Here is a 26,977-nt window from a genome sequence, read left to right on the forward strand (position 1 = left end):
ATAGCCAATATATCTATCATCATGTTTTTGGGAGTTGGGAGAAAACTAGAGAACCCACACAGCATGTAGAGAACATGCACAGAAACACACAGTCTGTTCCCTGAGCTTAGGATTGAACCGGGGATTGCTGTGAGCTGGCAATGCTAACTGCTACAACAACACTTAATTTGACACATTAAACGTAATGCGGAACTGATAATACACATTAGCTTTAAAGATGTAAAAACAACAACAACAAAAAAAAAGTTAAGTGAGCCACTATAAATCTTTTTTAACAAACATAACTGATGGTGAGTTTATTTATTTAATTCTATGACTAGAATTTGTGAGTTATTCCCGAGTGCTGGACAAATATTGGCCTCAAACACTAGATCAATTAGTTTTGCAATATATTTTCTGATCTAATCTCTCTCTCTCTCTCTTTTGTTTTGGACATGTGAGAGGTTGACTGCCAATTTTCTTTTAATTTTTTTTTCTTTCTTTTTTTTCCCAAGTCAAGTAGCTCAGACAGGATTAGCTTTTCCATTTTAAGCTCATCATTAGCTTAAAAATTCATCTCAGGTATCAGACAAATCTCAGCTTGAATATGTGTATTGTATCACAAATGAAATAAATTGGATCAGTACCAGCTGGTACATACACATATAATTCTAGTTTTAGCTGCTGCATTTATATTTGCATTACATTAGCAGACTTCCAAGTGGTACATAATCTAATCCAAGCCCAGAGCTGAGCAGTCCTGTAATTTAAACTCGCAACCATCTGAACTACTACTGCGACTTATCGAATAACTTATGGAATTATATATTGCCTGTTCTGTTTTTGTCTGTTTTACAAGAAGCTTTTCAAAGCTCCTGCACTAGTGGCCTTGAAGCAAGTAATAATAAAGCAATAAAACACAACTTTACAGTGAACAGCACAGAGACGTTTGTGTGTTTGGGGCAGTTGTAACTGTGGGAAACAGCTGTTTTAATAAAACATGCTTTGTAGGTCTCAGAGTATCTCATTAAAGAAATTATGTTAGTTGCCTTCTGGGTACAGTTATGTCAGCTGAGTCCCTCATCTACCAACATTCACTTGATCAGTTGAGCTGATAAAGTAACAGAACAGCCTTTAAAGAAATACATTGCAAAAAATATCTTGAACATAGGTAAATTCATTGAATATTTCTCTTTATTAGATATCCTGGATTTTTTTAACTCATTTCAAGCTTGAATTTATCAATTTCTTTTGGCTTATTTCAATCATTACTCTTTTTTTCACATGTCTTTTTTTTTTTTTTTTTTTTTTTTTTTTTAGAAAAAAGAAAAATTATCTGCCAGTAGAATAAGACAAATTTAAGCTTGGACTGAGTAATTATGTCTATAAATAGGCTTTATGGTCTTCATGTTCATTTGCTAAGATATATATTTTGCACTGTAGTTTAGCCCAAAATGACATGTACACACTTTTCTTCTTACCCCAAATGATGTTTGATTTCTGACATTTCTAATAAGATTAATTAAGTTGAGGTGTCAAATTATGTAGGCAGAAAAACCCAGTTTTGCCATAACCTATTCTGAAGCATTCTTCAATAAATCATTTGCAGTGTACCTTGACATTTCCATGATTGCACTTCGAAGCCGTGTTATAGAACATGTGATGTGTCTGAATGAAGCATGTACAATGCAGAGACTCATTGATGCTCAGCTTTTTACCATCAGTTTTATCGACCATCTCCTTATAATGCTGGAATTACTGTGGGAATGTTTCTCATATTGTTATTAAAAACCACAATATCTTTGCATTAGAGAATGCTATTTACTGCCATTGCCTTTCCTCGAGAGATACCTTATAGATTGCAGCTCTGCTTATAAATTATCTTTACACACTGCTGGAGGAAGAGGCTTGTTTATAATAAACGCTAAATGAAATGACATCAGGGAGAAGTAGGAGTCTCAACGCAGTTCGTTGCAGCTAAAACTGTTCAGTCTGATCTGACGTTAACAGTCTGAATAGACGGAGCACGACTTCTGCGTGTCGTAAATCTGCTCTGTCATGTCTCAGCTCATTGTTCAGCTCATGCACCTGTCTAGCTGTCTTCTCTAGTCCATGTTGCTTTTTTTCTGCTTCATTCAGCTCATGCTTCCTTTATTCAGCACTGTCTCACTTTCACTTTTCTTCTCGAGCCCTGTTTTTTTTCCTCTGTCCCGTCCGTCAGCCGCCAGTCAGACAGACTACCACGTATAGACAAGCACATTCAGGCGTCTGTGTGTCCCCTGCTCTGTTTGACTGATCTCTGAACCCTTGTTGGGCCTTTACACTTTTTGTAAGTGTTTACCGCTGCAGGATTACTGCAACTACACGACCTTCAGCTGGGGGTCTATAGTGTGTCCTGTCAGAAGCACTGAGATTACATGTAATATGTTATAAAAGAAATTTATGAACTTATGCAGCCTGCAGTTATAGTGGTGTGTTTCCGCTCCTCAAAAGACATCTTGAATAAACTGAAATTATTTCTGATCAGCAGTGATGGAGATATATTTTATTTTATATTTGTACATTATTTTTATAATGTACACGTAAAACAAGATGTTTTTAAAACAATATATGCATTTGAATTGTTCTGATTGTATGTATTTTGTTAATTTGTGCTTTCTACATGGAAAGGCCAAGCATAAGCTAGCTAACAGCCAAGCTTAACAGTTGAGCTAGCTAGAATGTAACCAATAAGCCTTTTATATAACAATGTAAAGACATAGTGACAATGAAAATGAAATGAACCCATCAGGAATATCAACATTTTCCTCAGATGTGTTGGAAAATTTCCAAAAAAAGACTCGGTACAACTGAAATTACACATGTATTATGCTTAAACTTAGCATTGACTGCAAACTGAACTTCCCAAGTTTCCTCCATTTTGAGAAATTTCAATAATGAACTCAAGGCTATCTGACTATCTTCCATAATTCTGCACAAGAGTGAGCTTTGTATAACCACGATACACACATGGCCCCCTAGGAATGTAGCATTAAACTCTCATGTAGCATGCTGAGGAAAATAATTGTTTAGTCTACATTTTCTCAAAAACAATAACTTTCCAATGCTTCTACAGCAGCACATACACATCTATAGGAATTGTTACACCAGACAAAAGCTAGTTATTTTTTCAGACAGTGCAACCCGAACAGTCCTGAATAAATGAGTGCTTTTTCAGAAAACTAACTTTACAATAAGCAAGGGAGTACAGATGTGTTATAAATCATACTTCATAGGGTGCTTTCACACCTATTAGCCTGGCTGCCAAGTCTGAATATGAGCAGAATTTGATACTTTTCTTTCATTTGCTGTTTGGTTTGGTTTGTTTTCTCAATGCATGCAATTAAACAAATCAGAAAGCAAAGAAAATTTCAGCTGAAGGGCATGTAGAGCTTAAAATGCACATGTAGAACTCATCCATTCATTGGTTAGAGATACGACAATGGAAAAAAGTAAACAAATGCAGGTAGAAATCATATCTCACCTGAGCACGAAAAACACAACGCTGCCACTCAAAAAAAATTAGATAATTATATAAATAACTAGTTTAAAACATTTTGAAATTGAACCCACCATTTATGGGGTGGGGGGTGGGGGCTTAGTGATTAGTACTGTTGCCACGCATCTCTGGGGTTGGGGGCTTGAATCCTGCCTCTGGCCAGTGTGTGCAGAGCTTGCATGTTCTCTCTGTGCTTCAGGGGTTTCCCCTGGGTACTCCAGTTTCCTCCCCCAGTCCAAAGAAATGCTTTGTTGGGAAATGGAAATGATCGGCGTTTCCAAATTGTCGGTTGTGAGTGTGTGTGGGCGATTGTACCCTTGGCACCCTGTCCAGGGTGTCCGCCTTCCCCGAGTCCCCTGGGATAGGCTCCAGGCTACCCTGTGACCCTGTGTAGGATAAGCGGAACAGAAAATGGATGGATGGATGGATCCACTGTTTATTTTTTTGTCTTTTGATTTGTTGGTGCAAATTTCCAGAACATTTCTGCAGCACTTCAGCTATGTACTTTGGCTCAGTTTGGCCCTGTACTTCAGTTTATCGGCTCTCATCTAAATAAAAATGTTATCCACATCCCGTTAGATTTAAACGGATTAAACACTGGATATGTGAAAGCTGACCAACAGCAGAATTCATTTTCATAAAAATAGGGAGTTAACTGATTTAACATTTTTATATGCTGATCAAAAAAACAGAGGTAACTGAGTTAGCATTTTTATATGCTGCTCAATCAAAATATTCTATACCTACAGTACATAACTGTTGCCAAATTACTTCGCTTCCCTTTTTTCATGTTGTGTTGACTTTTACACTTTATAAATGCTTCTTTAGTGGAGTTAGCCTGACATTTCTGTCTGTGTGGCTTGTGTGCATGGTTTTGTATATACGAATACAGCTAGGCTGCTTGCTGCTTTTATTTATTCATACAGGTTCATCCCATTATACCCCGACACCTCTCATCTAGGGCTTCAGTAATCACTGAGCAATGCTGCTTTCCTTCCACTATTCTCAAATAAAGAAGCAGCAATTTCACTCTTAACCAAATAGACAAGTGGTCTGGAACAGGAAGTGATGTGCTCGGGGGAGAGATACATTGCACAGCCAGCATACATGAGTTTGAAGAGAAGGCCATTGCTTCACACACTGCTTGGCTGCCACAGGGCTGGAGAGCAGGAATAGGCTTGGGACTTCCTGGGCAGATTGGCCATGTAGTGAAGGTGCAGCTATAAGTGAGACACATCTGGCATTTTCACTAAAATGAGGGTTAGCTTGGTTGGGTGACCCCAGGGCTTGGAATAGAGTTTGTTTGAATCAGCTGGAACAAGGGTTTGGGACACAGCTGACTGGTTGGGTTGAGGATTTGAGTCTGGGTTGGCTGTATGGGATGCATGACCCTGGGGTTTGGGAAAAGGTTGAATGAGCTCCAGGGTATGGGACAGTTGACATCCAGATAGACACCAGGACCTGGGACAGCATTGAGTGGTGCACTTCATGGTGTGGTTTCAAACAAGGTTAGATTTTTTTTGGGTGGGCAAGCTTTTCTGATATGGTTGGTTGACTATGAGGTTTGAGACAGGATTGGCTTGTTGGACTCTAGCTTTGTAACACTGTTGACTGTTTGGTTTTGGGACAGAGTTGGCTGGTTTGTCTAGTTGACCCTGTGGTTTGGGATGTAATTGGCTTTTTGGGTCAATTTGTGACAAGTTTGACTGCTTGACTGGTGGTATTATCTCTGTGGTTTGAAACAAGATTGTTTTTTTGGACCAAAGTTGTACAAAGTTGACTGGTTGGCTGTTTAGATTGCAGCTTGTTGGCATATGGTTGAGTGTTTGGCCTTAATTCTTGTAACAGATTGGTCCCATTGACTGGTTAGTTCCATTGACTATGGGCTCACAGTTTAAAACACAGTTTGTTCTGTTGACTCTGCGATTTGGAACAGGGTTGTTTTATGGACCAAGGGTTTTGTACAAGGTTGGTTTGTTAACTGTGTTGTTTGAGGCTTGTTGGATTATGGCTTTGGGGCAGGGTTTAGTGTTTGGCCCTGTGGTTTGAGACATGGTTGGCTTTTGGGCCAAGGATATTGGACAGGTTGGCAGATTGGGCTAGTTGACTATGTAGTTTGGGACCTAGGGAATAGGAATTGGTGCATGATTGTATTTCTGGCTCAGTGTCTAAGAAAGTGGTGACTGGTTGGTCTGATTGACCCTGTGGTTTAGAACAGGTTGATTGGTTGACAGTGGAGTTTGAGGCTTATTGGATTATGGGACAGGATTAAATGTATGGTCTCAGGTTTTGTGATACAGTTGGCTGTATGGTTTTGTTGACTGTGTAGTGTGGGCATAATTGGATTTTTTGGGCCGAGGGTATGAGTGAGGGTAGGTTTTGCTAGTTCAGTCCATAGCTATTAATTAAAAACAGGGCTGTATGTTTAATTTCAATACGGTCACGTGCATGGCAGAGATTAACCAAATATCCTTTTGTAGTGCTTAATAAAAACTACAACCAATAAGGCCTAATCCTTTTTTTTTTTAATTAAATTTACACATGTCCTGAATGCATTTGTTTAAATAAATATATGATGTACCATTTAAATGGCAGCAGAGAGTGCACACAAGTAATTGAGTAACTCCTGCTGCGTGGATGGAAACTGTGAGCATGACAAATGATTTCCTGTCATTTTACAAATAAGTGTCTTCTGACCTGGTTTCATAACAACCCAGTCTGTTTTTGTGGGGTTTTTTTTGTTTGTGTCAGAGCTGACCAGTTAATACCAACAATCACGCTTGGTTGTTTTGGTAGTACATAGTCTGGGAGGTGTGGTGAAGGGGGAAGAAGCAGATCGAAACATGAAACAGAGCTAAACAGTCACTTCATGGATGAATTAAAGGGCGGAAACCTGTGTATTAGTATTAGTGGATATACTAGAGAGAGAGAGAGAGACAGAGAGGTCACTGGCCTAGACCAGGAGAGAGGGAGTGAAGGGGGAGTGTGGTGGAGTGGCGCCTGTCAGGGTGATAGCGTGCGTCTCGCTGGTGCCAGCTTCTGTTTGACCAGAAGATCCTCTATGATAGTGCTGGCGTCCCTTCCTCTGGGACACACACAGATATGGACAGACACGTACACCCACACATGAAAAATGACAGACACATCCTCAAAAGTGCATGTGTAAACGTACATTAGGCATAGGAAAAATAATCAATTCTTAGATGTATCGTAATAGAAAAATTCTGCACTGATGCACAAAAGGTCATAATCTGACTTTTACATGCATTATGCATTTTTTTTAAATGTCACCTGTATGAAATATTTCTAATGAAAAATGAACTCTATTGGCTAGGGCTGTCAAATACTTTAAAAAAATATTATCTAACATTTTATTAGTTGACAAATGTAGTATTCAAATACATTAAAATATTAATTATTCTATAATTTCTACTTCCACAGATAAAACAAACATTACCAGTAGCTATAGACTGTTTGAATCAAATAAACCATGTAGGGTGAAAATTGTGTTGCTCTCTTGAGCTAAGAAAAAAACACTAAGAGGTAGTATCACTTGATCAAAAGCTATAATGGTTCAGATACATTTATATCCATTTCCCCACAGTGAGGCTTTGTTGTCAGTGGCATTTACCTTGATTTTGCACTTCTAGATTTACATAGAAATCTGCTTTGTGTTTCCCCCCCTTTTTTCTTCTTTTCCTTTTTTAGCCTCCAACACAGAGTTAGGATAAATCCTATATGGAATAAGAATGAGTGATTCGAATCAGTGCCTGGAAATTGTTCCACTGTAATATCACTTTTAGGATACATACAGTACTTTGTTCATTTAAAAAAATGAGAGAATTAATACTTTATTTAAAAAAATGAAAATAATGCATGTGATAACTGATAAATTTATTTATTCAGAAATTCTACCTACATGAAGTGAATACCTACAAGAATCATTTGGCCAAAAATTTAGGAAATGTGTTTTAACAGACGTAATAGACATTAGCAAACTAAAAGTAGAACATTAAACATTAAACATTAAACATACAAATGTAGGTGTTCCCACATTTTTGAAAGTGTAGATAGTCTAAAGCCCTGGCTGAAAAACATAAAACTCCTAGAATGAACATGGATTTAAAAAACAAACAAAAACCAAAAAAAACAAACTATAATATAGTATATAGTATATCTATATTGTTGGTTATAGTAATCAGAAATTAATATACACAGAAGAATTAGTTTGAAATTTCACCTTGACACCTTGTATGTATTTTTCTTTTCATAACAGTTTTATTCTAACTGGAGAAAAAGATAAAAATGAACATATTAGCGTACCAGGCCTGAAACAAACTGACGCTCATAACTGTATTATATAATAATACCAGACATTTTATTTAGCTACAGATATCAGTACATTACTGTTATATGATTACTGCAATGGCTACATTTTGGAGGACATTATCTTACTCTATACCATGTTATATGCCTCTTAATGAAAATATTTTTCATTCTCTGCAGGCTATGGCCTAGATAATTTTATATTTTTATTGCAAGTATGGCAAATGCAGATCAGTACAGATTGCAAAAGCCTTATTTAGAAAAGATCCATGCATGGAAACAAATAATTATCCCATTAGGGCACTGGTTTTGGAAGGCAATTATAAATTAAATGCACAGTTTTAACAAAAACCACTGATGAAATCCACTTAATGATCATTGTGTCCATGACAACAGGACATAATGTAATGACCCTATGGTCGGATCTAACCAGAAGCCATTCAGGGTTATATTTATTGACTCAGGCTTGTCAGCTACTCCAAGTCAATATGCAGTGGCAAAAGGTTATCGTTGAATGAGACAGCCTGACGCGTGGACTTTTTTATGACTTGAGATCGAGAGAGACACTGACACATGACTTCCATTGTATATATATTTCCAAGGACAACCTGACTGATTTTATTCTTAATGGGTCATTTTAAAATGATTTACTGTACATAGATTACATACAGTATATTACCAGTATAAATACCATTAATAAACTCCAAATTGAGGTTTATAGCTCAGTACTGTGATTAGCTCAGATTATAGCTCAGTACTGTGTTCTGTGTAGCACTGATGATATTGTATTATAACTTCAATTGGCTTTTGGGCAAAATGGAATTGCCAGGGTTGAGAAATGAGGAATCCTAAATGGTGCCCACATGACTGAGCCTGTTCCTGTATTCAGACATTGGAATTTCCTACTGATCAGCACTTTGGAAGCACTCACCGGGAAGAGAAAAATGCAAAAAGTCATGGAAAATTTATGTTTGACAAAGTTAATAGACTTGATTTCCTTCACCTAGCCATGTGTCTTGTACTCACATGTGTCTCCTAGAGATTCATACCATTAACATGCAAAAGACAAGTTGCTGTCAGGCTGTTAATATTATCACTAATAGCTTTCCACACTTATTTCTCTGGAAAAACGCACATTGTGGCAGAAATAAAATTTAAAAGTGCAGAATTGTCATTCAGAATAACAGTCTATGTTACAATTTGAACTTCAAATTTTAAAAATCAAAAACAAGAACAAAAACAAACAAAAACCCATAAAAAGTCACAATAAATGGATATTAATAAATTATTATTGAAAATTTAAGCAACCTTTGTCTTTACTGATATATAGCCTAGATAAATATAGAACTAAAAACACTCCCTTTGTATTTCTGGAATAATAAGTGCATGGTATATGTAACAAAAATCTACATTTAAATTTAAGTAAATAAATAAATTTGTATATTTTTAAATAAGTTAGTAATAATATCAGATTACTTTAAAATGAAATTAGATAAATAAGAAAATGAAATTAAAGCATAATTTTTATGTAAATAAATAAATAAATAAATAAATAAATAAATAAAAATGGCAGATTAATATAGTTTAATATTAAATTTAAAAAAATGAATTTTAAAATGTTAAATATATAAATATGTATATTATTTAGATAATTACTTATAATAATAATAATAATTATTATTATTATTAATAATAATTAATAATTAATAATAATAATAATAATAATAATAATAATAATTATTATTATTATTATTATTATTATTATTATTATTATTATAAAATACTAACTGCTACTTATGATAATATGATAATGATATGATCCCTTGATAATGAAATGAATATTATATTACATATTCATATGAGGGTTTTGTATTTGTAACTAATTTTTTTTTTTTTTTTTTTTTTTTACTTTTTACAGAGTAAACTGGAAATTCCGGGCAAACCCGGGCACGCGCCTGGCGGGAAGGGGCGGGGCCTGGGCTGAAAGGGGCGTGTGTAGTGGGCACGGCGCGCGCATAAATGGCAGCTCAGCGCGTGAAGTTGTCAGGTAGTCAGGAGACAAGGATCCTGAGAGGAAAAAGGAGCAGGAGAGAAGCTTTGAAGAAGAACCTTTTCCGAAACAGGAACGAAAGTTAGTGAAAGTTCTTAACTTTGTTTTAAACGACTCTGAAGTGACGACTGATTAAAACAACAACAACAAAAATGAAGCCAATGAGCATCGCGTGCGCCGTCACCGTCATCATCGCGTGCATGTGCGTCCTCCAGAGTGCAGCTGTGCCTTTCCCTGAGTCTGAGGTAACATTACATCATCACTTTATCTTTAATATCCTGCTTATGGATTTATCCACATTATAACTTTCTTTTCAAGTTATATTTTATGTAACTTCATATTTTTTAATTACATAAAATAGAACTAAAACTTTATTTAAATCACACTAAAATGTGTTTGTTACATTTTATGTAATTTTATATTAAAATATTTTTCATAAGCTATAAGATCTTTTTTATATTTATAAATATTTTATTATATTTAGATATCATTTATTTATTGAAATATCTATTTATAATATTTTTTAGTATACAGTATGGTTGATAATCTTTATTTATTTATTAACATAAAAAAACTTCACAGTTAAAACTTACAGTTATAAATAAACTTAAATAAATAAACTTGAAGTTATATTTGTGTAATTTAAATTTCTTTAATTATGTTGTAAACTTGTTTTAATATTTCATTACATAATTTTTTTGTTTATATAGTTTTTTTATTTTATTTATTTACATATAAATTGAAATTAGATAAGTTCTATTTTTCACATCTTTGAAATAACGAAATTGGGTTTTAATTCCGTGTATTTTGCTCCGGATCCTCAGGTACGGCTCGAGGAGCCAGTGGAAAGTGAAGCGGCTCAGAGTCTTGATCAAGGCGAGGCGGCAGCGTTGGTGAAGGAGACGAGTCCTGAGGTACTAACCACCACACACTCACTTAACACTCGTCCTAAGACAAGCCGAAAAGGGTGATGAGTCACTTATAGCTTTTCTTCACTATTTTTGTCCAGGTGCTGTTCAGGACGAAGCGTCAGAGTCACCTCTCTCTGTGCCGATACTGCTGCAACTGCTGTAAGAATAAAGGCTGTGGGTTCTGCTGCAGGTTCTAATAACAGGGACCACATGCAAGTTTCCCCACTTGTGGGACGGGACATTAACTTATTTATCTTGCTGGACTGATCTTCTTTTTTTCTAATGTTGAAATTCTCCTGCTTGGACGTCTTCACCTGCCGAACGGCTCCAAGACTATGGGTTAAAATGTTGATGCGTTGTTTTCTACACACTGAGGCTGAAAAGGATCGAGCTTATCATCTAATGTGTTAATGTTCTATGAGATCCTTGCTCTGGGTATTTCACTCAGAAACTACATTTGCTAGCCATACTATTAGCTTTTTGCATCTGTGTAATGAAGGAACGTAGCCAGCCTTTTTTAAAATCATTCTGAGGAACAATTTTTGTTCTCTCTGGAAAAAATATGTTCTTGAGGTAATGGCTACAAAAAAATAATGTCTCTCCACTTCTGTTGTTATACACTGCCAACTTACAGTACATCCCGATTTTGCCAAACGTCAGATAATTCAGTCGCAGACTTGATCATGTGACAAAAATGTTTTAAATAAGATTAGCTAGCTGACTAGTGAACTTGGCTAGCTAGTTAACATCAGGAAGCTACTCCTGGAGAATTATTCTTAATGGTAGCTAAGCTAGCATAATCACAGTTCTTTGTTTAGGTAGCTAGCTAGCTTATCTAGCATTGTTAAATGTATATAAAGTGTAATTTAAGCCAGAATTATATGCATAAGCATAGTGGCAAACCTAATAATTGATACAAGTGGGTAATGGTGACATCACATGATTAAGTCAGAGATAAATCTTCATTTAAACTTCGCCCTCGTTGACCTAGGGATGTTTGCCAGGATGTGTTTGTTTTTATCAATGAAGCGTTGTGGAGAAAATGTAAATTAATTAATGAAAACTTTAGCTTAGCTACATATTTATGGGTAGTTAAGTATATTTTCTACATATTGCCTAAGCAAAAGCCTGTTGTATATATATGTCAAATTGATCATTATTAATACACTTTTTTTTGTAATAAGTTTGTAATAAAAAAGTTTCCTACGATTTGTATGTGTGCTGTTGTGTCTCATGTAGGCTAAACACAATGCTAAAGATGGCAGTGCTTCTTGTTAGACCTTCTTCACTGCTATTAAGTTTTCAGCTAATTAATAGCAACTTCAAGACATTAAAATGGGTGATGTAAAGCAGGGCAACAATCGCAAAAGTGCAGGGTGCAGCTAAATCAGGAACTACATCACTACTAATGCTGTTCCCCTGACATACTTCATGTGGAATTGAAGTGCATGAGCAAGAGCAGGCCGTCATCTGAGTCTTTATTGAGGCTTATCCTTGAATCGTGCTCGACCTTCAGAGCTGGGACCAAACCACATGTAGACATCATCCAGTGTAAATCAAAACATGAAACACGTAAAAGGTCAAGACCACAAGGTACGAAACGAAAAAATAGTTCCTGCTTAAACAGTTGTAACAGTTACTTGGGAAAGAAAATCCAAGGTGATGAGTGTGGCATGTATTTACAGTGGCATTTGTTAACACTTTAACATGCTTTAACACATAATCAGAAAGCATATGGACCTGCAATCATCTTGGACTGGGTATGCCACTTTTGTATCTCTGGGATTTGACTAGCATGGCATTGGCTAGTTTTTATCACTATTTGATGAATACTACGGTTTTGAACACACTCTATTATAGGGTTACTGAGTTCTACATAGGACCTTTAAGGGTTTCTTCAATGGGACAATCAAATAACCCTACATTTTAGGCATATTTTTCTTCACTTTATACATTTAAAACTCAGATATATTAGGTGAAAGTAAGGCAACTGAGGATTTTGCTCGTCTACTACACTATATAGCCAAAGGTTTATGGACACTTGAACATCAAACCCATATGTGGTTCTTCCCCAAACTGTTGCCACAAAGTCGGAAGCACACAGTTGTATAGGATGTCTTTGTATGCTGCAGCTTCTCAATTTCCCTTCACTGGAACCAAGAGGCTCAAACCTGTTCCAGCATGACCATGCGCTTGTGCACAAAGCGAGCTCCATGAAGACATGGTTTGCCAAGGTTGGCGTGGAAGAACTCGAGTGTCCTGCACAGAGCCCTGACCAACAACCCCACTGAATGTGTATTACATGGCACTTTTCAGCACAACCCACATTACAAAACGTTCTTCTACAAGTAGCTCATAATAGCATATACATCCAGCAGTTTTAATAAAAAGTGTAAATGACCATTCTTCTGTTGGAGTGAGAGGTCTATGCTAGATTTATTACAGTCCCCAGATATTACAATGTAACTTATGATAAATGACCATCTGTTGCTTATTAGCCACACTGTTTAGGATTACTCTACAACAGGGCTGAATAATTTACCATATTTCAATTGTAATTCAATTGTCGCTTCCTCAATTAAACCAAATCCACTGCGAAATCTGTTTTCTCTGGTGGTGGTGTTGGTTTAATAACAACGTACAGCAAAGCTATTCTGTTCCCAAGTAATCGACCTAGTCCAGACTCAGACTAGACAAACTGTCAGCAAGAATGACTTCCTACTTCTCCGTGATTGGATCAGCTTATTGCTGAAAGTGCTCTTCAATTTGACCAGTATACCTAAGGGCACTGTTCATGATGCTCATCAGTTTGGACACCAGGTATGCACCATTTTAGATCAAGACTGAAAAAAAAAAACCCTGGTTATTAAAGTTACATAAGTTACGATTATATCACACCTACAAACTGATGGCTATCCCAAGGCTTTAATATGCATACAAGGCTTAGGTGTTAATGGTTTTCCATGAAACCACTCGACTGTTTTCTTTCAGTCACGGCCTCTTCGTCTGTCACGATTTATAATTTGCATTTAAATCACTGCTGAGGTAAAGCCGCAAAAACCAACCTTGTGCAAGTCGATACTTCTGAAACTCTTAACGACAATGGATGGAGCAATAAAAAAGGCAAACTTGCGACACAAACTAGAGTCGTTAGTATAAATTAGCATCGGGGATTATTGGTTTCTCCTTGAGCTTTCTGATGTCTCACACACACACACACACACCCACACACACCAATGACTGCATCTTTTATAGCGCACTGCATGATGGATGTTTCCAACGGTGGCTTGTTTTACATTCGCACGTTTTTTATTCAGGTAGCAGATGCTTTCAATCCACACTTGAGGGTTAGGGGCCTTGCTCAAGGGCCCATCAGTGCTACAGTGGCTTGCATAAGTATTCACCCCCTTAGAACTTGTGTACATTTTGTAGTGCTACAACCTGGAGCTGGAATGGATTTATTTTGGATTTAATGTCATGAATGTCATGAATGTCATGAATAATAATTAAACGTGGAAGAGAAAAATCAATATAGCTTGAAAAATTATGTGCAAATGAAAGATGTAAACATTGTGATTGCATAAGTATTCTGCTTGCCATCCAAAGTCATATAATTAATGGAATGGAGTCCACCTGTGTGCCATGTGATCTCAGTATAAATACACCTGTTACCGGAAGGCTGGAAACCTCTGGAAAAGTGTTTGACTGTAAAAAATATCCCACCAGTAAATCCATTAATAAAAAAATGGAAAGAATGTGGCACAACTGCAGCTGCCTAAAGGAGGCTATCCACCAAAAGTCAGTGACCAGGTAAGGAGATTAGCAAGAGAAACGACCAAGAGACCACGAGTAACACTGAACATGATGCTACCATCATCATGTTTCACTGTGGTGATTGTGTTGTTTTTCTGCCAAATGTAGCACTTTGTGCCAGTGAAGTCCATTTCATTTCCAGATCGTTACACTACAAAATGTAGAAAAGTTCAAAGAGGTGAATACTAATGCAAGGCAATGTAACTAGGACAGAACCCTGACTGCTGAGCTTTTACTATTTTAATACATAATCAATGAAGGAACGCAGAAATTAATTTCATTTCTGGCATCTACAGTGGCTCCATGATTTTCCATGGTGTTGGTGCCTTTTTTTTAATTTTTTTTTAAAGCAAGTCACATCCAGTGATGATTCGTAACGCTCTGTGCTGCAGCGCATCCTGCTGTTTCGCAGAAATACACCCAGAGGCCGCTTCAGTCAAGGCTTCCTGCTGTCTTTATCACATTTAATATTCCCAACTCTATTTGAAGTTCTTTTTGCTCGCATACAGCCGCTCAGGCCTGTACACATCCTCCACTGAGGCACACTGCATATACTATGCTTTTTAAAAACTCTTTGCTCACTAAAGCTAACAATATTCAGCCTGATCAAAAAGGACTGGGTTTTCAATCCACATCCATCACTTTCATTTGTATGCGAAGTCGTATCTGGGTTTCAGTGACCGGAGTTTTTTTGGAGGCTACTTAATTCCGAAACAAACTTATTTTGCTGTCTTTCTGCTCTGTTTCTTTCTCTTTGAACAGAGACAGGATGAGGCTGTAAAGATTGAAACATTCTTCGATACATATACCTTGAGATTTTCCATCCAATGTCATGGAAAGATAGCAACCATTTCCACAGACGAATAACACCCTGTTTCCTCATGCATAATTTCACACATTGCAGTGTGGAGTATATTCACATAAATCATGCTGTGTGGTATTTAGACTATCACCCACGGGAGGCGGGTGTGTTTTCCTATAACGTTATGCCAGGACTCTTATTACACACAGCAGGACGACATGCATCATGTTCTGCTCTGGAACAGTTAACGGACATTTTTTAACTTCCTAAAGTTTTGGAGCATGGGGGTTATTGTTCCAGCATTGTGGACTCAAAGGCCTGACATGTTTGTCAAGAGTGTAAGACTATAGCTGAATGAGGGCAGTGCAGGGCCGAACATCAGTCACCATCTTAATTTGCATACTGTACAAGCTAGAATAAGTAATAAATATCAGTCGAATCACATAATTTAATTGTAGACTTAGACTCAACATTTGTTAGCTCAGAAAGCTAAGCTTCTATATTGGCTAGCTTGATATTAACCTAGCATTAGAAAGTGGCTTAAATTTAAAGTCCCTCCTCTAAAGATCGTAAAGCCCCAGTTTGAAAAATAGACAACATGCTAATAAAGATGTTGCGTCATTAGTATATAAAAGTCCCAAACATATAAATAATTAAATATCACAGGGAAAATGAATACAAAAAAAGTATAAACATATGCAAAATCCTTTGAAATGACTATAATTCCAGTATAATACATATTCTTATAAATATAAAATAAATATAAATCTGAAGCTACTCACTGTTTTTGAAAATGTTATTTATTTATTTATTATTAAATTTATTATTGTGTGACCGATTTTACGTTGCTTTACGTTATATTAAGTTGCACTAGAAACAATTCTGTGATACGTCAGGCTAGATTTGTTACAGAATCAGAGCTGATCCAGTCTTGTTGATTCCACCACAGAAAATGAATGGATGAATGTGGATGAAGGAATGAATCAGTGGAGCTGAGTATGAGCTCAGCTTGCAGATAACCTGTCTGTTTTAGACCTGCTTGTGCCAGGATCTTAATGATGAAACAATGTTTGATGTTTTATTTACAGTGAGAACAAGCGCCTGCTGTCGCCAGCTTCTCAAAGTGAGGAGCTCTGGTCCTGCTGAGTCCTCCGTTTCTCTTCAGGCAAAGGCATGCAAGGTGTACGCTCACTCCTGCACAACAAGCAGCCGCAGAGTTTCAAAAGAAGCTTGGCAGCCACGTGAATCCTCCGCTTTCTTGCTACTTCTTTCTAAATCTAGACTAGTCCTACGTCCAAGAACAACACAAGCTTCATTTGGCATTCAATTGTATGCATAGTAGAGCATCTTCAGGTGCTAGTGATGTGTCATTCATAAATGAGTCGACTCTTTGGGCTGGATCTTTCCGGTAAACACTGGGAGTCAACTCACATATCTGAAGAGCCGTTTGTTGAATTCAGATAAATCCCATGACGTGTCTGACTCTTTGCATGAGTGCTTGTTATCATGTTGTATGTATAAGAAATGGACCTGTATCTTCTTCAAATTCTCTTAATTAAAAAATAAGGTTAATAAAACAAAGAATATGTTTTTATAGAGCCAGAATTTCCATAACTTGTATAAATTCATAGCTGTGTCTTTCCAATGGAGCAAGCACAGGGTGGTTCCAGATTACTTTTAAAACAGAGGTACAGAGAGCCTTAGTGTAGATACACGCAGATCCAAGGGAATACTGTGTTCTTACATTTTTCAGATTTCTGTCATCTTCAACACTTCAACACAGTGTCGCTGTGCATTCTAAAATAAGTGTTCTGCATACTATGATTGACAGGACTTGGAACCAAAAAAGGGGGCCTGATCAGATTTTGAGGTGTGCTCCTACAAAACAAGCAGCTGTTTACTTTAAGCAACATAACTGAATGAATGTTTGAGTCTTTAGTTTTATGCTGGAGCTACAAGGCTAACAAATACATTTTGAGCTTGTTATGTACAAAGGGGGTTAGCGCTTTCTTCTGAGTGTTCAGCGGCTCTGTGACGTAGCTTGTGTAGCAGTTCAAAAAGAAGCACATGCTAGCCTTCACCCTCCCCAATTAACAGCTATTGCAAGAACTAGCTAGTGGGTAGGAATTGGGAAAATGGTTTAAAAAAAACAAAAAAATGATGATGTCCTAATGGCATTACTAAAATTGAATGGTTGGGGGCAATATTTATGGTGCATATGGGGAGATATTTACAGGAAAGGGTTTGGGTGAGATTAGACTTCCATTATTTTTAATTCCATTAGCACTGTAGCTTTTAGTACCAACTACTGTAATAAAGGAAATATTGGATGATGTTTGACCGACAATATTAGGGTTAAGGGTGACTATTTTTTTAAACTATTTTTTTCTGAATAGACCCAAAGTAAATTTATGTGACTTATTACATACACATGAATGTTAAAAGTTCAGATGTGTATACAATGAATCATACTATAGACAGCAGAACAGAATGAACAGCGCAAGAAAGGCGAATGTTCTTAAGAGGATGCAAATTAAGTCGTTATGTATTATGCACAGTCAATTCCATCTCAATAAGTGGTGCTTTACAGTACAAAGCAGCTCCGAGCCTCTGCTTGCTTGACATGTACGATAGGGACAAGTCCTAATTACAGGCCTGTTTTGTGTTTAGCATTCATTCCTTGCTGTGTAGTCTGCCACCCCACATCCTCTTACGTAATTCCCGTCAGATTTCTTTCAAGGCTAACAAGAGCGCATCTGAGTATGCAGCTTCAATGCCAAAGCAGCAATGATACGAGTGTATTGCATTTTTCCGGAGCGGTGTCAGCACCATTAACGCACCGTAGCATATAGAAAGTGGCGTTAGGTGATTATAGGTATGTCCGGCTCTGCCGCACATCTGCGATGACTCAGCGACTCAGGTGTGATTTGCATGATCAATAGCAGGATTAGATGGAGTGGAGAGGTGTGTGTGAAAGGCTCGTTAGTGTGAATTTCAGTCTTATTTCTCATGCCTCAAGGTCAATAGCAGACTCCACTTTGTATCTATTGTTATAAATCCTTTACTATCCCTTTCACAAAAGCAGTCCATCAAGGTGCAGTAATTGGTCCGCTTCTATTCATAATATATAATCTTCTTCTCTGTGAGATAAAGTGAATAATACAAAACTTTCTACAATCTCTGAATTCTCGATTGAGGCTGATATTATGTTACACCATCTTCTCTTCTAATGTTTACAATCTCATAAAATCTTAATTAATTTACTTCCTGTTACAAGTTTGTTGATAATTGGGAAAAGTGGAGGAGACAGGATCAGTAGAGGAGACAGAACCCCTTATATTTCTGGTGCGTGTGTTTGCACTGAAAACATTACAAAAAATGCATGTTTCATGCTGGCTTCCATGGCTAACAATCTACCTCACGATGACATGCCATGCTTCTAAAAAGTGCTATTTTTTTAATATAAATAAGAAATAGATAAATAAAAGGAGGAACCTAGTGTCTACATTTTGAAAACCTGTGTGCACAAAAGTGACATACTGAATGGAGCAGATCCATGGTTCAGATAGAATTCTTTTATATGAAAGCAAACTTTCAATTATGAGCCCCGCCCCCAAACAACCGCTGACTCCGTCTTGAGTGTACGTGGAATCAGGTATTTGGACCAAGTGTGAAAACGTCATAAAACACTATGCCTTCTCTTCCTCCTCCTGATCCCATATGGTAATTCGGTACTGGTCTATCAGTGGTCTCTAACTAACTGCCAATATGAGACGTTTCTGTTGCCATTTCTTCTCCAATTTGTTTTAAGCCTTGTTCTCCCAACACTTTTACTCCTACCATACGAGTTAAAATCATTTTCAAAAATGATCATTCCTCTTCACTCGAGCTCAGAATTGTCACACACATGCTGAATCAGGTACGAAACCAACTGCTCATAACATTCCCCTTCCTCCTGTCATCATTCACTCTACAACTGAATCATCAGGAATAAAGCAATGGAATGATGAGCCACCCAGGAACCACCTCTATTTATCTTTTTTAATCTTTTAATTAATTATTTTTTTTTTTTTTTTTTTTTTTTTACAAAGAGCTGAAATAGATAACTCAATCATATAGCGTAAGACACTGGATAAAAGGTTGAAATTCTTTTGTAGACCTCATCATCATGAAGAACAGGAACATGTAGTAGTGCTCTTTGAGTAGGCTTTTTTTTTACGGTTTTAGGGAGGTATGGAATCACAGAATGTTTATTGATCCCAATATTAATATTGACCTCTATCAGTTTTGAATGACCGGGGTGGATTATTGCACAAACACCATGCCCTAGATGTTAGAGGATCTTTGTCCTAATTGGTTGATTGGTCCATAATTTGTTAGATTATTTAGATGAATTTGTGGGTTTATTTTAAATTTATTTTGGCACATTATCTAATTGTTTAAATATACTGTATATGTGTCTAAATTTTTAAAAAATCCACATTTAATGTGTTAAGAACCATTTTGTATTTTCAGAAACCCAGTCTATCAAAACCAAATGACCCTGGTCCATTGATGTAGAAAAAGAGATCTGTCACTAGGCAACTGCAGGAGATCTTACTGCAACTTTCACAGATTGCCTGCATGGCTGCTGCTAAACAGTCAGAAAATTGTTTTAGTCATTACTAACATCCAAGTTAGTAAGTTGCTGTAACTGACAAAGAAAGAAGAAGCTGACAAATATATATTTCATATATTTTAATTCAGCTTGTTTGAGTCTGCGGTTTGATTCTGCTCATTACCGCTGTTTCCTGGGGCACTTTTTACAGAATCTTGGGATAAGTTATGTTGTCTTAAGGTCAGTAATGGTGTCAGAGGACATCTGCAGTATTTATGACAACATGTACGTATATAGGCTATATGAGGAGCATGTCTGAATTAGCCGTTACTATAGGAACATTAACATACTAGAACAAGCGCATTAATATATACTTGTGATTAATCTTACTGCCGGCACTACTGTCAGAGCTGCTGTTATAGAAAATAACTCAACACCAATCAGAATGGAGAGTTCAACAGTGCTACAGTATAAACACAATACAAAAAATGGCTGAAAAAAACAATAAAAAAAATAGCCTGCATTAAAAACACATACACACACAACTTTCTCTTTTACACTGTTTTAAATCTGCATGTTTTATAAATATTCAGCCCAATACACTGAGTCGAGTCACCGAGTCTTTACTCTGCTAATGATTCGCAACATGTACATGGCAACAGATTTTCAAAAGTGAAATAAAAATTAGACTTTTTCCCTCCCACAGCGTACGACCTAATTTTAAACCTGTACCGGTCCATTTCACTTATATAAACACATAAAGTACATCTTCCTACGCGTTCCGACTCTCTGAGCACAATGCAGCGTGGAGCTCTTTACCTGCCAAAGAAACATAAAGGAGAGCTTTAACATGAGCCTTTTGTATTCTGTAGCAGCTCCGGCTTTAGTGGGTTTTTACAAAGTGTTTCATTTTCAAAGAAACCTCTCTTGTTCTCTTTCTCTCTCTTTCTCCTTCTCTATCCTGCATTCAAAACCCCACTAATGTCTTAAATCCACTCCTGATGGCACGCTCCAAAGCCCCTGCCGCCCTCCCTTTAGATTAAGATGGAAGGATCCGGACGGCTCGGCTAGACTCCCTGCTCATTGCCGCATCGATTCGCAAACTGATTACAGATTCGTGCTTTTTTGCTGAGAGGTGCAGAACATCATGGGGAAGGGAGGGTGACAAGATTGGGAAGGAGGGAACTGAGTGTGTGATTCAATTGAGACTGACTTGTAGAGAGAGAAAGGAGGACTCTGAGCAGGAAACCGGATGAGTAGTGAGTTAGAGAAAAGCAATTGATATTATGTAAGCCAGGGGTGTTAAGCTAAAATTGGTAAAGATCCCGTTACATACAAGTCCTTGCTTTACAAAGGTCTGGACAATTACATAGTAATGCGTAACCCTTAATGATTGTTTGATGGCTATCAATAAAACAATTTGAAGTGGTTGATTTGCTTCATAGTGGCGTGTCACTGACTCTGAACTGATGAGGTCCCTGTTTTGAACTTTACACACAAAACAAACACATACTTCTCTGAACAATCACTGTTACATGAACCATTCTGTTTTTGTCATACCGAAAACGAGTCGATGAACTATAGCCATTTTTTTTTTTTCACTACAATAGTTTTCGAAGGCTTAGTTTGATCTGCAGAAATACATTGCTGGGTCCACATCCAGACTTCAGTTTGCCAGTTGAAGATTATTAAGATTATTAAGATTAAAATGCATCTGAATATTAAGTATTTATCAGACCAACTCAGAGACACCCATATTTATTCAGTTGCCAATACTTTCCAACTCTTGCCCTGTCAGTGCCACATGGATGTCTTTTTTAATAGCGGAGTTCCCTTCACCATTTCCTTTTGGTTGAATCCCTGTTGGAAGACTTTATCCAAGACTCTGATTTGCCAACATAATTGCCTCTTTAGCCAAAATGTACTGTAGACTATCCCCAGAAAACTGGGAAAAAGCTGAGAACCCATCCTGGATAGGAAGCCAGGCTATCACAAGGCACCATACTGGCACTCATTTACACCTAGGGCCAAATAATTTAGTGAAGCTAAACCACCTACGAGTGCATTTTTGGGAGGTGGAAAGAAACCGGATTACCCAGAGTACCAGGAACGAACCGGGACCTGTGAGGTGTACTTTGCGCCACCTAATACATTATTCTCCATTGCAAAATTGAAGAAGCACACGCTGGACACCAAATGTGTCATGGCTGATCAACTGGGGTACTAGCCAAAAATTTTCCTTTCTATATCAGCACAAGTGAAGTTTCTTAGAAGAGACTGTAGACGGCCAAGAGATTCAGCATTGTGGACTTCAAGCCAGTTAGCACTGTAGTGAGTCGATATATGTATATGGAATCCACTCCCTCCTATGCCTTCCATCTTTTGGTGTAGCTAATGAGGGGACGTAGCTAATGAGGAGAATTTGACAAAAGTTTATGGGAAGACAGGACAATACTATACCATGTGACTACACATATTGTAGATGAGATCCTTAAAGGCATACCACATAATTTGCTATCATGTGTACATGGTCCAGAGGTTGCAGATAATTCACCAGAGATATCCAGAGAGCATGGAAGCCACACAGGTGAAGGAATCATTTTCCCAGTTTGTTTAGAGAGGCTGCCAGGTGGAAGAGGGAAGATGGATGGAGCCTCTTTCCCCCGGCTGTCTGCTTCTGATCTGCCAGCGCTCAAGGTCAGCCAACTAAGAGTAGGACGGGATGGGAGGTGTGGAGAGCGCACGATCAGAGGTTTGTGTTCAGACCGAGTCGAAAGACGAGAGTTATACGGAAATAGAGAGAGATGGTGAAGGAGGACCATGTTAAAGCGCTTATGTGCCTTTAATCTTCATGTTGGGTACTTGCTAATGCTGTGTGTTAGGAAAGCAGGTGAGCTTGAAGCCTGAAGTGTGTCGATTTTGCAGAAGAGTCATCCATGAAGCAGGATGAGTTAACATACTTTAATAGAACCATCAAACATTTTGCATAATTTAAAGTTTCTGCAAAGGTCAACTCCAGGTCCATGGTATCGTCATGTATTTCTTCATGATATAGAATGTTTACTTGTACACTTTTTCCACGCACAGTAGCATCAGAAATAGATCAAATACAACAAAAATACCAGATGCAGCACATAACCCTCTGAGCCCAGTGCTCATATCACAGGAGACATCGTAATCAGATGTAATTTAAATTGGGGATGCACAATATAGGATTCGATATGAGCTTTTGAAACACTGATATCACAGTATGGAAATGAGCATGTCACAATTTTTTTCTTGGTATGACTGAATTGTTGTATGCATAATAAACAAGATCATATTAAATAGAAAAAACTGCAATATTGATTTAATAAGGTTCAATTTCCCAACCAATACCCCCCCCCCCCCCCCCCCCCAAAAAGATAGTTTAGTCCACTGTCCATATGATTCAGTTTGATGAACCTAATTAAGTTGCCACTTGGAAAAAAAAAGACAAAAAAATAACCAACATAAATTTCATAGACTAGATTTCACAACATAGATTTCAAATACATCAGGAAAGACAGGCTTCTGGGGCTTCCATCAAAGAGCAAGCCAACTAGGTTAGCTAGCTTGTTTTACCTACTGGTCATGTTTATTTTAATAGTTGTTGAATTGTCAAGTATGCATGAGTAACTCCTCTTATAAAACCCAATCTGACATTCCAAGCAACACAGCAAAGATTCAAATACCTCTTCACTATAGCTTTCCACTGAAAACTCCCATTTTGTGGAAGAACACAATTCTTCAAATGAAGTTAACCTAGCTGAGCTAGCTTAATTCCATAGGACCGATGAAGAGCTAGCTAAAAAAAAAGCTGTAGATATAGTATATACAGGATAGTATACTGTTTTAGTAATTATTTTTTCAAGGGGCCCAGGATTCCTAGCTACAGTCCTGATTGTGAGTTATTTATTATCATCCAAATCATCAAATACACTCTTGGTGAGAAACAGGCAGGGATCAAAGGTCAGGCAATGAGAATAACACAGGGCTGTGTTAAATGAAAAGCCAAATGAGCAGCAGAAGTGAAAAATAAATAAATTAAAAAAAAAAACAGGAATAACGAACTGAGAAAACACTGTTCAGAAATGCAGACTGAAACAGCAAAACCTCACAAAGGTAGGTGAAGTGGTATAAATGCACAGAAGGAAACAGGAAACAGGTGAGTTCAATAGGCAGGTGAGTGAGAGCGAGCTAATGTCTGGACTGGATTGTGGATTCAGATGTGACTTTTGTGACTAATACAAGGGCACAAAGACCAGCGTAGCATTTGTTAACCAGAAAAGTGTAACCATTGTTTTCTTTTTAAAAAAAAAAAAGAAGGTAAAACCCAGGAACACAACAGGACGTCTGATTTGTGCAGTAACATACAGCAAAGAGATTTTGTTCCATGTACGCTGCGAAAAAATGACAACTTAGCAAGTGAAAATATCTTGAATATAGTCAGATTTATCTGGTATTTTCTATTATAAGATTACAATAAACTAAATATAAGATTATTAAACCTATTTCTAGACATTTTTACTCATTTCAAACTTTACATTTTCTTGTTCTATTAGCAGATTATTTTGCTTCTTTCTAGAAATAAATGCTTAAAATTAGCAAAATTATCTACCAATAGAACGAGACTATTTCAAGCTTGGAATTAGTACAAATGTCTAGAAATAGGTTATAATAATCTTATATTTGGTTTGTTGTAATTTTGAAATAGGAAATCCAATCACTCAAATGGACATTGGCCCTAGACACCCTACGCTTTTCTTTAATTCTGGATTTATAACTTCCAAAATGTTTTTTGGCATATTTTTGTGGGGGTTTTTTTGTGTGTATGTTTGTTTTTTGATTGTTCCACTGAGTCAGAGTCACTTTGTTTCTGAGGAAATAGCGGAGGTAGAAATTTGTTCTTTGTTATTACTCAACTCCTACGAATCAGGATAGCGAAAAAAGACTACAATAGCATGTACACTCTTGATTTAACTGTGGCTTGTTTGACTGTGAAACCCAGTAACATTTCAAAATAGTACCACACAAAATCCATATTGGTAATATTCATTTGTGAAAAAAATTACTAAAACAAAAAAAAAAAAAAAAAAAAAAAAAACAAAGGAAAGGTGAATGTGAATGTGAAAACACACACAAGACCTTGCAAACCATGGAAACAAACACAGGAGAATATATTCATTGCTCAGAATTAACTAACAACTAGAACTATTGGAAGGATGGGCCTTGGGTTCAATGTGTGCACATTGATCAATACTTTCAAATAATAACAGCTCATCTAAGCAAGATAATTTCAGAAAGCAAAGCCTAGTACTTTTATCAAGGCCTTTTGCCTTGGATAATAGAGAAATAATGAAGAGAAGAAAACAAGAAGAATTTCAAATATAATTTTAAAAACATCATTGCCCCTTGCTCATGCGCATTCCATTTGAAGGACCACCAGTGAATAACTTACCTTTTACCACCGTGGAGTTTTATTATTTATTATTTTCCCATAACATCATGCCCCAAACTGTTTTATTCCTGGTTTATTTGCCAACACTATTTTTTTTTAAATTTATTAAATAATGATGCATTGTATATTTGATCCATTAACTGTTACATTTGATATTGTGGAATGTTAGTTCCTGTCATTTCCTCACCAGCCTTTCTTTTTTCTCTCTCGAAGTTAATAAGAAAAAAACAACCCAGCTTAGCATTTTACTGAAAAACTGCAACATCTTCCATCCTGGGTCAGAAAACTTTAAGGAACAGCTGACTGTTACAAAGCACTGACACTGGAGACTCCTTCCATAAATGTCTCCTCTCAGAAAACAGACATCTTTTTTTTATTAGACAGAGCTGTTATAGAAAATGAATCAACACCTTCTGACCAATCAACAGCACTGTGATATAAAGTTAAATAAATAAAGCATCATGAATTGAAACATCACTAGGCAGCACGACTGCAGATTTTCCTCTAATTCTGTGTAGTGAATTATTTTTTCTCTCCTTACACCCCCTTATGTTTCTCTCCCTTTCTCTCTCTTTCCCTATTCAATACTCTCTCTCTATCCAATTTTCTTTCTCTCACACACACCCCCTGCTCCCCCCCTTCTCTACTTCTGTTCAATCCCGATACTGTCAGTTTGCGGCTTGCTCCTCTCCCTTTCAGCCATTGATCACAGTGGCAGCAGTGTGTGTATGTGTGTGGAAGTGTGTGTGTCTCTGCAGTGAGGGAGGCAGATCAAACACTTTAATTACACACAAGCTTGTAGGTGGCACCGGGTGCAAGCGGCAGTCGTGTTTCAGGGACAGCAGCCTGGCAAGGTGAAGGGGAAACGCACTCACAGGTTTGGCACAAACACAAAGAGACATAAATACTGGTGTCTAAACACATGCATTGGTGCACACAAGCTGATCAATATCTGTGTGGGTTTATCTACACACCTATACACACACACATCCTACCAAAGCAATCTCTTTCATCTAGTGCACAAAGGAGTGCATCACCGAAGCATATGTTTACTGAGCTGAACAATATGCATGTTTGCTCATGTTTACAAATTACCTACATTTACAGCTTCGTAATGCCAGAATGATCTTTCATGCACAGATGCCACGCACACATCCGTCTCGACCCAGGTGCGTCATATTCATAAATTCCATAAAAGTCCAGCCACGGTGTGAAATGAACATATTGAAATTACTTTCTTGAAATAAAATGTACTAGCACTGTATAGGGCAAAAAATCATAATGGTGTGTGATATTAAATATGAGAATTTGGTTACCTTTGGTGTAATCCACAGTCATGCAGTCACACTACACACTACACCTGTCAATCAAATTCACTCATGGATGCTGTTTCCTCAGAATTACCTCAGACTGCTCCTTTTTTGCAGAATATTTTCAGTTACTTTAACCCAAATCATGTTACCATTCAGTGGGTAAACCCAA

General features: G+C 37.2%; 1 protein-coding gene across 1 annotated transcript; it reads left to right on the forward strand.

Moving 5' to 3' along the window:
• Positions 1-9,873: 9,873 nt before the first annotated feature.
• On the forward strand, positions 9,874-12,013 carry hamp (hepcidin antimicrobial peptide). The gene is made up of 3 exons (XM_026924670.3): positions 9,874-10,138; positions 10,718-10,807; positions 10,903-12,013. The coding sequence occupies exons 1-3, from the start codon at positions 10,046-10,048 to the stop codon at positions 10,999-11,001; spliced, it is 282 nt and encodes a 93-aa protein (XP_026780471.1). The 5' UTR covers positions 9,874-10,045; the 3' UTR covers positions 11,002-12,013.
• Positions 12,014-26,977: the final 14,964 nt, after the last annotated feature.

The sequence above is a fragment of the Pangasianodon hypophthalmus genome, chromosome 22 (assembly GCF_027358585.1).
Source record: "Pangasianodon hypophthalmus isolate fPanHyp1 chromosome 22, fPanHyp1.pri, whole genome shotgun sequence".
Lineage (NCBI taxonomy): Eukaryota > Metazoa > Chordata > Actinopteri > Siluriformes > Pangasiidae > Pangasianodon > Pangasianodon hypophthalmus.